Source organism: Excalfactoria chinensis, chromosome 6 (genome assembly GCF_039878825.1).
Source record: "Excalfactoria chinensis isolate bCotChi1 chromosome 6, bCotChi1.hap2, whole genome shotgun sequence".
Classification (NCBI taxonomy): domain Eukaryota; kingdom Metazoa; phylum Chordata; class Aves; order Galliformes; family Phasianidae; genus Excalfactoria; species Excalfactoria chinensis.
In genome coordinates, this window is record NC_092830.1 from 2,797,723 (window position 1) to 2,811,616 (window position 13,894).

General features: G+C 44.6%; 1 protein-coding gene across 1 annotated transcript in view; it reads right to left on the bottom strand.

Annotated features, from left to right (window-relative positions):
* Window positions 1–13,894, bottom strand: part of CHUK (component of inhibitor of nuclear factor kappa B kinase complex) — a 28,320-nt gene that overhangs the window by 2,731 nt on the left and 11,695 nt on the right. The window contains exons 12-19 of the mRNA XM_072340945.1: window positions 13,334–13,457; window positions 11,643–11,794; window positions 11,183–11,244; window positions 9,389–9,498; window positions 7,973–8,022; window positions 2,926–3,022; window positions 1,972–2,119; window positions 1,260–1,396 (exon numbers count right to left, since the gene is read on the bottom strand). Coding sequence (XP_072197046.1) covers window positions 1,260–1,396; window positions 1,972–2,119; window positions 2,926–3,022; window positions 7,973–8,022; window positions 9,389–9,498; window positions 11,183–11,244; window positions 11,643–11,794; window positions 13,334–13,457 — 880 coding nt within the window. The remainder of the gene's footprint in view (window positions 1–1,259; window positions 1,397–1,971; window positions 2,120–2,925; window positions 3,023–7,972; window positions 8,023–9,388; window positions 9,499–11,182; window positions 11,245–11,642; window positions 11,795–13,333; window positions 13,458–13,894) is intronic.

The window sequence follows — 13,894 nt, forward strand, 5'->3', positions numbered from 1 at the left end:
ACAAGCCGCAATTTGTTCTCCTTCCCCACAGAGTACTCAAACCACTCTGAAATTCAGCCTTATGAGATCACAGAGAATGAGTTGAGTACAAGAGGCCTAAAATCACTGCCAATTTACCATAAGGCTTACATCTTTCAGCTCTCTGTACAGTGCCTCATACAGTGAAGCCACATTTCAAAGAGGATCTCTGTGGTCACACAAAAGCACCTTGCTCAGGAACACACCCATTAAATGGTAATCAACATGTATCACTAGGAGGTGGAACATGCCCTGCAGCAGCAGACAGAAAGGATGAAGCGAGGCTAAAGGTTTCAGAAAACTGACTTCCAGCAAAAGCATGCTTAGAAAATGTGTATCTTCAGAACTTAGATATTTCAGGCCCCAAAAGAAAGAGATGGCCAAATAGATTGATAGATGAAATGTTTGTGCTTGTAAGCCCTGCTACAGCTCCACAATACCTGCACTGCAGCACTCTGAGTGCTGAGCAGCCTTTGAGGGGTGCCCCTCCTTCTGTTAGGCTGACTGGAATTAAAACTACTAGTGAACTGAAAAAGGGAAAAATATAAATAAAAAGTATGAATAAATAAAAATAAAAAAAAAGCACCGAAACCCTCAGCTCCTCACAACTATCTTGTCTCAGCTAGGCTGAGATATGAAAGAAATTAAATGCATGGTGCTAACTGATGGAGATCAAAAGCTTCACCTGAGAGTGGTATGTGGAACTTGCTCAGGATTGGAGGTTTGTGAAGAAAGAGTTAACCAAACACCTGAGGTTCTGGAGTGTTAGTAACATATGAGGTACTGAAACTGTTTTGGAAGGGTGAAATAAAACATTGTTTACTCATGACTTCAACTTCAGGTCTCCATTTCAATTAAGGATTTAATACTTAAGCTGTAAGAAGTACTAAATATGGCCTGATTTATCTGGCACCTGCACCAGAGCTTGGGCATGAAAAGAAACTGCGTTTTGGCTCGAAGTCTGCCTTTACTGCAGCCCTTGGGCACTGCTGTGGTACAGACAGAAGGAAGTTATTAAAAACCACCATCCAGGAACTGAACAACGTTGCCTTGAGAGGCAGTGTAGTATTTTAAAACGCTCTCTCCTAGCATATCCAAAGCCCACCATGCAGAACGTGGTAAAGATATGTAAATAGGTCACAGCCCCTGAGCACCAGAGACATCAGCAGCAGAGGACATGGTACACAATGGTTACAATGACTCCTCTCTCTGCAGCAGTGTCCTTTCCTTGTTGCTCTTACCCATCTCCAGGAGTTGCCATAGATGAAAGAGGGTGAGGTGCATACTCTGAGGAGCTCTGGGGGACCCACGTGGCTGCAGGAGTTGAAGCTGTCCCTTCAAGACTGGAGCTTACCAGTGAACGAGAAGAGCTCTGAGTCTAGAAAGAAGAAACTCATTTTCTGTGATATGTTTCCTAAGCTGACCTTAAATGTTAGCATGTGGAAATGGAGAGTTTTGGCTGTATAGTCACTAGAAATGACGTGTAAAAATCAAGTGTATTCTCCAAATACCTGACACTACTTAAGAAAGCACCCATTTCACTTTTGCAGAAATACTAACATAATGATAAGTTTAAAAAAGCAGAGTGAAATTTACCTATCCCAGTACACACCCTGCAATACACACAGAGAATATAAGAATGAGGCCCATATCATGCTACGTTACATGCACTGCATTCTGGCCTCCAGCAATTTACCGTTTGAGGACTGGGACCATCCTGGGACCAAGGATTCCTTTGCTGGAGTTCTTTTCCATGAATCTGTCTGTCTACTGTCCCTCTAAATCTGTGTGAACCTTTAGCACCTCAAACTTCCCTTCTCCACAGTAAAGTAATTGTTGTGTGGAAGCACCTCTTTTTTTTGTTTTTGAGTTTGTTTCTTTACAGTTTCATTTGATGTCCCCTGGTTCGTGCAGTGGAAGGAAGTGCAAATGACTCATCCAGAATCTACTTACGCAAGCAATTTTCAGCAAATGCCATATTTCCCTTTGTCTTTTGCCCTGCATCTGCATCACTGAGTTATCAGCTTCTTTGATGTTATTTAGAGCCACTTCAATCTTTGGAAGCAAGTCAATAATCTTCTGTTTACAGCCCAAGAGCTTGCTATAACGAAACCAAAACACAGTTAATTCCAGCTCGTATGGCAATGATCTTTAAGCAAGACTGAAGTGGTCTCATCTTGAGATTCAAGGAAAATTCAGTGAGAACACCCCTTTCTTATAGCTCAACATTGTGGTAGCTGCAATTACAAAATGTCCAATACTGGAGGGACCCCTGGATTTTTTTCTGTCCAGTTAAGACTCAAAAAAGTGGGCAGATAACACTACTACTAACACCAAGAATATAAGTTCTTATTTGAGGCACAAAAACCGATCCTGATGATGACAGTATAGAAATTCAACCATGGTATTTTGATTTAGTTTGGTCAACACAAGTCTCTGTAGACTGATGTACCTAAGCTGGCAACTTTCTCTGTGGGATCTATTAGCCATAAACCACAGCTGAAAATAAGGATCGATCACGTTTTGCTGACTACTGAGATCTATGTAATTCTTTTTTTTTTTTTTGTTTGAGCTGTTTGAGGAATTAATGAACAAATCACTGTTATTTTCTCAGCTGTTACACTATCCTTTTTAAAGATTCAAATTCCAACTTAAGCACAAGCTGCCTAATTTTAAGGCAAACTCTTTGCTGCTAACAGCACATGCTATTGCATTTTCCTCTCACTTGCTACTATCTATATGCATTAGCTATATGTCTTAGGAAAAAAATAAAGTAGAAATTCAACACAGACACAAAGAGAAGAATTAACACTGCTATGAGAAGTGCTTATCTGTGAGTAGAACATTTGGGTTCTGACCCAAAGATACAAATGCTGATAGCTGCCTTTATTTTTCTGAATAGCGTACCTGAGATGGCCAAAGAGCTCCTTTAAAACTCGGTCTTGGCTCTGAACTGTCTGTACAATAATCTTCACCATGTCTGTGCTGTCACTGTAGGCATGATCTGGAAGGAACATCAATCATTACATTAATAAAATGCTCAGTGCGGAGCCACTCACTTCCCCTCTCATTCATGCTCAGAGACAAGGAAAGTCACTTAACAAGAGCAGGCAAACAAGCTGAAACAGTTCAGAAAATCATAGGTCAGCTATAATTTCTCATTAGGCACAGCTTTTCTTAAACATCTCTTCTTTCCACAGATAAAGGCTTCAGTATGGACTGTAGGTAGTTGTCAAATGCACAAGCAACTAATTCTTCCTTGTTCACCAGGTACCACGTTCTGAACATGTAATGCCCAAACAAGAGGCTGCATCAAGAATCACTGACATATTAAGAGAAAAAAGACTGCTGTTTGGCTAGAGTGATGATGAGTGATAGAGGAATGGCAGTTCTTCCCGAGTCTGGAGGAGTAAAGGAGTAGTACTCGGAGAAAGAAAATATTAGGGAATGTCAGAAGGCATACAGAATCACAGAATTTTCAAGGTTGGAAAAGATCTAGAAGATCATCTAGTCCAACCATTACCAATACTTCCCAGCTAAATCATATCCCTCAACGCAACATCCAAACGTTTCTTGAACACCCCCATGGTTGGTGACTCCACCACCTCCCTGGGCAGTGCATTCCAGTGCCTGACTACCCTTTCCGAGAAGTAATACTTCCTAATGTCCAGCCTGAACCTCCCCTGTTGCAGCTTGAAACCATTCCCTCTAGTTCTATCACTAATTACATGAGAGAAGAGACCAACCCCCAGCTCACTACAACCTCCCTTCAGGAAGTTATAGAGAGCTGTAAGGTCTCCCCTGAGCCTCCTCTTCTCCAGGCTGAACAATCCCTGCTCCCTCAGCCGCTCCTCATAAGCCCTGTGCTCCAGACCCCTCACCAGCTTAGTAGCCCTCCTCTGAACGCGTTCCAGGGCCTCAATGTCTTTCTTGCAGTGAGGGGCCCAAAACTGAACACAGTACTTGAGGTGCGGTCTCACCAATGCCGAGTACAGGGGGACAATTACCTCCCTGTTCCTGCTAGTAACACTGTTTTTGATGCAAGCCAGGATTCCATTGGCCTTCTTGGCCACCCAGGCACACTGTCAGCTCATGTTCAGCCGTGCATCAATCAGTACTCCCAGGTCCGTTTCCTCAACACAGTCCTCCAGCCACTCCGCCCTAAGCCTGTAGCACTGCCTGGGGTTGTTGTGGCCAAAGTGCAGGACCCAGCATTTGGTCTTGTTGAACCTCATCCCATTGGCTTCAGCCCAGCTCTCCAGCCTGTCCAGATCCTTCTGTAGGGCCTCGCTACCCTCAGGCAGATTGACACTCCCAGCCAATTTGGTGTCATCTGCAAAATTACTGAGGGTGCACTCAACGCCCTCATCCAGGTCATCAATAAAGATGTTGAAGAGGACAGTCCCCAGCACCGACCCCTGGGGGACACCACTCATGACTGGTCTCCAACTGGATTTAACTCCATTTACCACCACTCTCTGGGCCCGGCCCTCCAGCCAGCTCCTTACCCAGCCGAGAGTGTACCCATACAAGCCACGGGCTGCCAGCTTTTGCAGGAGAATAGCATGGGAGACAGTGTCAAAGGCTTTGCTGAAGTCTAAGTAGACCACATCAACAGCCTTTCCTTCATCCATCAGACGGGTCACAAGATCATAGAAGGAGATCAGATTGGTCAAGCAGGACCTGCCCTTCACGAACCCATGCTGGCTAGGTCTGATCTCCTGGTCATCCCACACCTGCCGCGTGATCTCCCTCAAGACAATCCGTTCCATTACCTTCCCTGGCACCGAGGTCAGGCTAACAGGCCTGTAGTTCCCCGGATCCTCCTTACAACCTTTCTTGTAAATGGGAGTCGCATTGGCAAGCCTCCAGTCTTCCGGGACCTCACCCGTAAGCAAGGAGTGCTGAAAGATAACGGAAAGCGGCTCAGCGATCACCTCCGCCAGTTCCTTCAGCACTCTCGGGTGAATCTCATCCGGACCCATGGACTTGTGACAGTCCAGTTAGAGTAGTAATTCCCTGACCGCTTCTTCAAGAGTCACAGGGAGTTCAGCCTGCTTCCCAGCCGAGGCTACCAAGCCAGAGCGTGGGGAGCCCTGGGAATAACCGAGATGACTTTTAAAGACAGGCGTAAAGAAGGCATTCAGAACCTCTGTCTATTCCTTATCCTCTGTGATCACATTCCCAGCCTCGTCCAGTAAAGAATGGAGATTCCCCTTTGTCTTCCTCTTACAGTTGATGTATTTGTAAAAGAGTTTCTAGTTTGTTTTTACCCCAGCGGCCAGCTTAGATTCAAGCTGGGCTTTTGCCTCTCTGATTTTCCCTCTACACATCTTAACAGCCTCTTTGTAGTCATTCTGAGTTGCTCTTCCCTCCTTCCACATGCGGTAGATTCTCTTTTTCTCCTGCAACCTTAAGAACAGCTCCCTATTCACCCATGCCGGTCTTCTTCCCCACCGGCTCATTTTGCGGCTCAGGGGGACCGCCTGCTCCTGTGCCTTCAAGACTTCCTTCTTCAAGAGCGACCAGCCATCTTGGACCCCTTTGTTCACTAAGACTGAACGCCAGGGGACTGCCCCTACTAGTCTTCTGAACAAATCGAAGTCTGCCCTCCAGAAGTCTAAGGTGGCAGTTTTGCTATTCTCCCTCCAGGCTCCACCTAGAATCGAGAACTCTACCATTTCGTGATCACTCTGTCCAAGACAGCCCCCAACCTCCACATCTCCCACCAGACCTTCCCTGTTTGTGAACAGCAGGTCTAGCAGGGCAGCTCCTCTCATGGGCTCTCTCACCAGCTGCATTAGGAAGTTATCCTCTATGCATTCCAGGAACCTCCTAGACTGCTTCTTTTCCGCCATGCCGTACTCCCAGCATATGTCAGGGAAGTTAAAGTCACCCATGAGGACAAGGGCTGGTGACCGTGCAGCTCCTGCCAGCTGCTTATAGAACAGCTCGTCTGCCTCTTCATCCTGGTTTGGTGGTCTATAACAGACGCCCACCAGGATGTCAGCCTTATCAGCCCTTCCCCTGATTCCCCTACCCATACGGATTCAACCACATCGTCCCCAGTTGCAAGCTCCGCAGCATGAAAGCAATCCCTGACATAGAGAGCCGCCACCCCTCCTTACTCGCCTATCCTTCCTGAAGAGTTTGTAGCCATCCATTGCAGCACTCCAGTCATGGGAGCAATCCCACCATGTTTCCGTTATGGCAACTAGGTCATAGTTTGCCTGCCTCACAATGGCTTCCAACTCTTCTTGTTTGTTTCCCATGCTGCGTGCATTGGTATAGGCGCACCCCAGCCGAGCCCCTCGCCTCGCTCCTAATCCCAATACCACTTCATCAGGCTTATCTCTAGAAGACCTGCCTTTACCCCCTTTCCCCTTCATAGAGTCATCCTCCTCTGTCACGAAGGCACAAGACCATGGGTTCTTACAAGCACGTCCCTCTCCTGCAAGCACTGGGTCGCTACGCATCGACTGTGTTAGTGACCCCAGTTACACACCCATTCCCCTTCATACCTAGTTTAAAGCCCTCTGAATGAATCTGCCTAACTCTCGGCCTAAGATCCTTTTTGAATGCTGGGAGAAGCCACTCCTATCAGTTTCTAGCCAGTCCAGTCTCCTGCAGACAGAGGCCAAGTCAAAGAACCCAAATCCCCGCCGAGCACACCAAGCTTGGAGCTAGGTATTAATCTGCTGGCCCATTATATTAAGTCCCTCATTATTCCCTATAGCTGGAGGAATAGAGGAGAACACAACTTGTGCTCCCAGACCCTTTACCCGTCTCCCCAGGGCTCTGAAATCCTTTTTCAGAGTCCTTAGGGAAGTTCTGTGTAAATTATCCCTACCAACCTGAAACAACAACAGAGGATAGTAATCAGTGGGCCAGACAAGGGAAGGAAATTTCTACTTAATATCCTTTACTCGGGCTCCCGGGAGGCAGCAGACCTCCCTGTGCAGAGGGTCTGGCCTACATATTGGCCCTTCTGCTCCCTTCAGCAGAGAGTCACCAATGACAATGACCCGTCGTGTTTTCCTATTTGATGATGTATTAATTTTAGGAGAAGACTGGTTAGATTTGGAAAGCACCAACTGAGGAGATCCATCATCACCACCATTATCCAGTTGTCCCTGCAGAGCACTGTACCTGTTCTGCAGGGGCAGTTGGGGGGGCTGGGGACTCACCAGGGGGGCACACCTGCATCGTCGAGAAGGGGCCTTATGCCACTGACCTACATCTTCCAATTCCTTGCCTTTGTTCCCAGGAGGGTGAGAGAACAGTGGGTTCACTGTAGCAGGAACGCCGTCTGCATGTAGGTTCCCCTCTGTTACCTGTTTGCAAGGTGGCAGGGGGTGGCATTCTCCATGCAGAGCCTCATCCAGCTGCCAGGATCTAGGAGCTGATAGGGCTTGATGCCAGCAGTCAATTTCCCTCTCAGAATCCCTAATGCTTCTCAGCCTCTCCACATCCTCCTTCAAGTCAACTACGAGGCTGAGCAAGTAGTTAACCTGGTCACATCGTACACAATCACTGCCTCCCTCACCCAGCACTGCAGGGGCCAGGCTCTGGCACTCAGTACAGCCAGAGACCTGCACACCAGCATCTCGGGTTGGGGGCTCAGTCTGAGTCTCCTCAGACTTTTTGGTAGCAGCCTTCCTATTAGGCATGTGCAGGACCTCAGTCTGCACTGAATCTACAGAGTTGTTTGTGGCAGATACTCAAGTGTGAAAATCATAGGATAAATGCATGACTGAGGGACAGTAATACAGGAATTCAGGAGAACTCCTGGCTTAGCAACAAGAAGAAACTGGCTTGAGATATGTTCTTGACAATGAATCAACTTCTCCTAAACAGTATTTTCAGGGTTGCAGGAACTGAGTTGAGAAAAATTAGTGAAAGTTAGTTGTTGGGCACAAATGCAGAGCAGTTTTTGAACAACCTGCTTTCATACCTGGAGGTCTTGTTTTTAATTGCTTGTACAGGTCTATGGCCCTCTGTTCCCTTCAAAAAGAAAGAAAATAAATAAATAAATAAATCATATGCCTTCATGGTTCAGCTGCATCTTCTTCCTGTAGCATCCTTAACTTGCAGAACCTCATTTTTGTGACTAAAGGTGCTTCTGCACAACCGCCTCAGAAATTCTTGCTCCTGTTCTTATGTTGCCTGGTCAATTTTAATGACATTCTCCAAATGAGAAGAAACATCCATAGCATGAACAATAGGACAGTGTTTCTTTTCCTCCCATTAAATATATGTTGTTTCTATCAAGAATTCCAACAAGCAGCAGTTTAGCTAATCCTTGGGCCCACACCAGACTTCATCCCTTAACTGCCCCTAGATCACCCCAATATGATTTCAAGAAATCATGCAGACTTCTTCTCCTTATATACATGAGCATTGCAGCAGCCTATGACAGGGAAGAGGTACTCTTTTCTCCTGCTGCACAGGGAAAAAAGAAGGCATTAGCATCCAGTCTTACATCACCACACAGGACCCACCTGTGTCTTAGGGTTGCATACATCAATTCTTAAACAGTATGCTTTGCTACAGCCTGAAAAACTGGAGACCCAAACAGTTCTCCACTCCTAGTTAAGAACAGTAGTGCAGAATTGTGTCCTTGTAGCACTAGAACATCCTGAGTAACAGCTCAGGGTATACTTTAAGTGCCTTGAAAAAGACTGATGCAGCCTTGTGCTTTCAGTAGTGAAAGTGCTACAAACAATGCTTTAGAAGGCAGTTTCATCAGTAGCTTAAGCTGTTGTGAATGTAGACAATGTAGACTACTGCTGCAAGAGGGAGTTTCTCTCCACCACCACTTCCTCCCCTGGGCCCAGCTGTGCTGTATCAGTGACTACATATGGACAAAAAGTAACTTACTTGACCTAGCTTTGCAGAAAGGAAAGAATGTGCCAGGAAGACACATGCTTCCTCTCAGAATACTCAAAGTTAGTCAGAAGAGGTCTTACTATCAACAAATTTAATCTTGTGGTTGTTTTGGCCTTCCTAGCTGTTTTCCCCACGTTTCCAGAGGTCCAGACATTGTGTACCTGCATGCTGGTTAAGTAAGCTAGGTGAGCTTGCCCCTTTGACTGAATGCTAATAATTCTTGGATGGATCAGTGTTAAAATCTGCTTTATAGTGCTGCTATATGATCACTTAATCTTCAAGAGGAAGGCAGAGCCACAAAAGGTGGGGCCTTCCCTCTTAACAGAATAATCTTAAACTGATTGCAGAGCTGCTCTGTACGCTCAACTTGCAAACAAGTGAGAAATACATTTTGAAAACACTAAAAGAGCCATTACAACAGATTAAAACACCACTCAGACATCCATTAATGCACAATAAAAACAGTAAGGAAAGAACTTACAAGCTCTCCATGACTTCTCCTTGGCGCCTTGCATATGGACTTTTTTGAAGCTCCACAATCTCTGTGTGCAGGGCCATGATCTGTTCATCTAGATATCCAATATCTTCAGCCTATGGGGAAATGCAGCTACAAATCAAACTGAAGGAGAACAGCAAGAATAAGAATAAAAATCTACAGAATACTTCTTTGGAAAATGGGCTGACTCCCTGCAGACTTTACATTTCTGATAAATGCGCATGGTGTGACTACAATATGGACTGCAAGGGTTGAAGACAGATCATAATCCTCAAGCTCTGCAAAGCAAATACTTGTTGATACTTTTCATCTCCTAGAAATGGCTGTCGACAGCTTTGAATTATCCTGCTAGAAGGAGCCACCATTATAATTTCTTGTTTCCTGTAAGAAGCACATTGGGTTCATATGGCAGGGCTGCAAGGGTGATCTCTGTGTGAAGAGAACAAGAGCTTCACCATGTTAGAGAAGCCCCAGCACTCCGCTAAAAGGACTGGTGAGCCATCTCCCTGTATGTACTGTAACCAGCAAGCTTTTTTTATCATATTAACTCCTCTGTCCTGTTGAGGACCAGGAGTGAGTGAAAAGTTTGACAGCTTTCAATAGATGAGACATAACGGAGACTACTTTCTGAGATATTTTAGACCTCTACTTTGAGAAATACATTACAAATGCTCTGTTTTTTCTTTGTTTCCCTTCTGAACAGCTTCTGCCTCCCAGGCTTTGTTCAGTATACCCAGGAGAAAAGAAGAATGGCTTTTGACAATAAACTTTTGTGATCATTCTACTTCTGTTCTTAGTTTTTTACAGCTAAAAGCTTCCTTTTCCCCCATAAAGGACTGGGCAAAACAACAGGCAGAAATGTTCTATGTCAGGAAGGCCTCCATCTCCTTATTACTTTCAATGAAAGTAAAATTGAAATACTCCCATAAAACAGAGATCAGGATTCTAGCAGTGGGTGTATGTATGTCAGCTAGGCTTTCTCAAAGGACAAAGTTTTTGACACTGTCTCCCACAGTATTCTCCTGGAGAAACTGACATTACATTCCTTGGACAGGTACACTCTTTGCTGGGTAAGAACTGGTTGGAGGGCTGGGCACTGAGAGTGATGGTGAATGGAGTTAAATTCAGCTGGCAACTGGTCATGAGAGGTGTTCCCTTGGGGTCGGTGCTGGGGCCTGTCCTCTTTAATATCTTTATCGATGACCTGCATGAGGGCATTGAGTGCACCCTCAGTAAGTTTGCAGGTGACATGAAGCTGGCTGGAAGCGTGGATCTGGCTGGGGGTAGCGAGGCACTATATAGAGAGATCTGGTCAGGCTGGAGAGCTGGGCTGAGGTCAATGGGATGAAATTCAACAAACAACAAATGCCAGGTCCTACACTTTGACCATAACAATCCCAGCAACATTACAAGCTTGGGGCAGAGGACAATTCTCAGTAAGAACAGGTTCTAGCTCCATTCTGAATTTCTTAAGAATGATTCTAATTTCTTTTACCAAAACCTAACTTGCCTGCTTACTTGCAATTTATGTCTGTATTTTTAAGTTCTGCAATTTTCAGATCGCTGCCTATTAAGTGACTAGTATCATTTTCAGTTTTAGCAGCGTACATTTTTGTGTGCAACAAAATCAACATAGAAGACTCTTGGCTGCAGCAACACCACTCATTTTGTGCAGTAAACATTTCTCTACAGCCTACTCTCCTACATAGACATACTGAGTCTTGTGAATTTTGCATTGGTTTTGCTCAAACCACTAGATTCAAACAAATTAGTGCCTACCTGGGCACACTGAGAGGCCTTCTCTTCCATCTCCTTCCATGCTTTCAGCATCTTTTCTGAAGCTTAAGGGAAAAGATTCATTAATTTGTAAAAAGCTACAGATGATAAAAAGAAAGCATGATACAAGATTTGCATGCATCAGTTGAATTTAAAGACAAACAGAATTAGACTGAATCTCCAAACAGGAGTCATGACCTAGAGGTATGCTTGATGGGGAACAGCTGACATGTATTACCATGCCTTCAGTCACAGAGACATATGTATTAACCTCCTGCCTTTGCTTGTGCCAAATTCCTCTCCTTCCCCCAGAAAAAAATAAAACAAAGATGCCGCGAAGCACAACGGCAGCTTCTGAATACATTTTCTTTTAATCTAGTTCCTACCCACAGTGGTTCATAGTCAGCGCAATCCTTTACAAAATCAGACAAGGCACCCAGGAAAGTATTACAAAAATATGTACATATGCCATAAGCCATCTGGTCACTGTATCTCTCCAGGTCAAGGCGAATGCTCTGGTGAAAGAATTCCAGCTTTGCTTTCAATTGCTGAGATGCTGATACCATATTGTTTTTCATTTTGATTAGGTTGGCATTATACCGAAGGAGACTCAGCCTAAAAAAATTAAAGAAGAACATCACACTAGCTGAAATGTGTATGTGGATTTATGTGGTCAACAACCAAAGAAGCTGTCACATTACCTGAAGGAAAGACATGGTAAACAAAAAGAAATAAGTAGTGAGATGTTTAGAACAGGGAGTGTCAGTGGGGTCAGACTCTACCTCACCCTCAGAAGCTTCAGGTCCTCAGCAAGCAAAAGAGAAAGTCCTTTCTCATTTCTTTATTTTTTGTTTTTTTCTTTGTGCATGTGTGTCAATTAAGCAATCTTCGCAATGGGGACTATTTTTAGCATACACAGGCTCCTGTAGTACATGTGGCTCCCATTGAACGCTGTCATCTTTTTTATTGTCTGAGACACGTAATATTGCCCATTTGCTGCCACTCAGTCACATAGGATAAAACCCTACAAATGCAGCAAACAGTTTCCCTGATTCTGCCACCTGTGAAACAAATGCCCTGGGCTATACTGAAGGCAGTGCTGCCAGCAGCTCGAGATGATCAATCCCCTCATGTCAGCACAGGTGAGGACACTCCTGGAGAACACAGCCCAGTTCTAGGTTCACCAGTGCAAGATAGACACAGACATACTGGAGGGAGTTCAACTAAGGGCAACAAAGATGACTAAGATTCTGGAAAAATCACTTGTAGGAGGATGAGGAAGTAAAGGAAGCTGAATGGGCATCACTATATATTAATCATTTGAAGGAAAGTTCAAAGATGAAGAAGGCTTATTTCAGTGATTCCCAGTGACACAACAGGCAACGGGCTAAAACTGAAATGCATGAGGTCCCATCTGAACATCAGGAAACAATTTTTTTTTTTTTTTTTAATCAGTTCAATGAGCATTGGCACAGGTTACCCAGTGTACAGTTGTAATTATACAAAGGTAAAGTAAGATGGATAACCAGATGTTATATAGGACAGACTCAGTCAAGATACTCGCCAGTGTTATGGCTTGCCACAAAAACCTCCACAGGAGCAATCTCCAGAAAGAGATGCTGTCTTAGTGGGGGTCAGCCCTTAAATGGGATCTAGGAGAGGTGGAGTCAGGCTCCATCTCTTCTGGAAGCACAGCTGAATTACCTTCACCTGTGCTCCCACAGCTGACATGTCACTTGCCTCAGATGGTTAATCAGAGGTTCAGGCTGTGATTAAGTTTCCCATACACATTGAAAGGCTGCAAAATCTTCATCCTCAGAGATATTCCAGACCCATCTGGACATGGTTCTGGACAGGCTGCATGAGAAGGGATTGAACCAGACAACCTCCAGAGGTTTCTAGCAACCTTGGCTATTCCACAAGTCTGTGACTGCATTCAAGTTTTTTCAACTGTTATCAACATCAGGCACTATGAAAGAGAATTAATAGAGCAGCTTAAGCTCCCAGCCCAAATACACTTCATAATGTACAAGTATAGAAGAGCAGAGCTCTGTATAACTTTTAGTAATCAGGAGTTCCCTGAGCTGCACGCTTCCAGAACAGTGTCTGTATTTGCATAACACTGAATCCTCTGAATTAAGAATAACAACTTACATGGCAGCTCTCTGGCCCTGGAAAAGCCTGCTGTAATCTTCTTTTAGCCCAATGACGTAGTTAACTGCTTCTGCCCATACCTTGCGGAGCTGAGGAATTGGCAGTTGGATTTTACTGTCCTGTACTGAATACAAGAAAAACACAATTGCACCTAAATGGAAGAACAACTCTAGAAAAGGAGTCTAGTGCTTACAACATTCCCTGTTCCTGCTTCAGGTACCTAAACTAAGAGATCAAGACACACTGTTCATTTGCTATGTGATGTTCTGATTTCTTTGAGCATTTTGGCTACTGGCATTAAAAGATATAGGATAATACTGTGTGAAATGTGAGAGAAGGCAGGACCCGTGGTTTGTTTTATCCATTAATTCTGCACCTAAAGCATTTGCTCAAGCTACCAAAGCTCTACAGAAGAGTTCCAAAAGAATAGGCAATGGATACTCTAAACTATTAAGTCTATAAAATGAAGAGATAGCAGCACTGTAGGTAACATTTTGCTAGGCTGCTACAGGATCTTAAATGGTCCTCTGAGTCAGAGGCTGCCCTTCAAGATACACACAG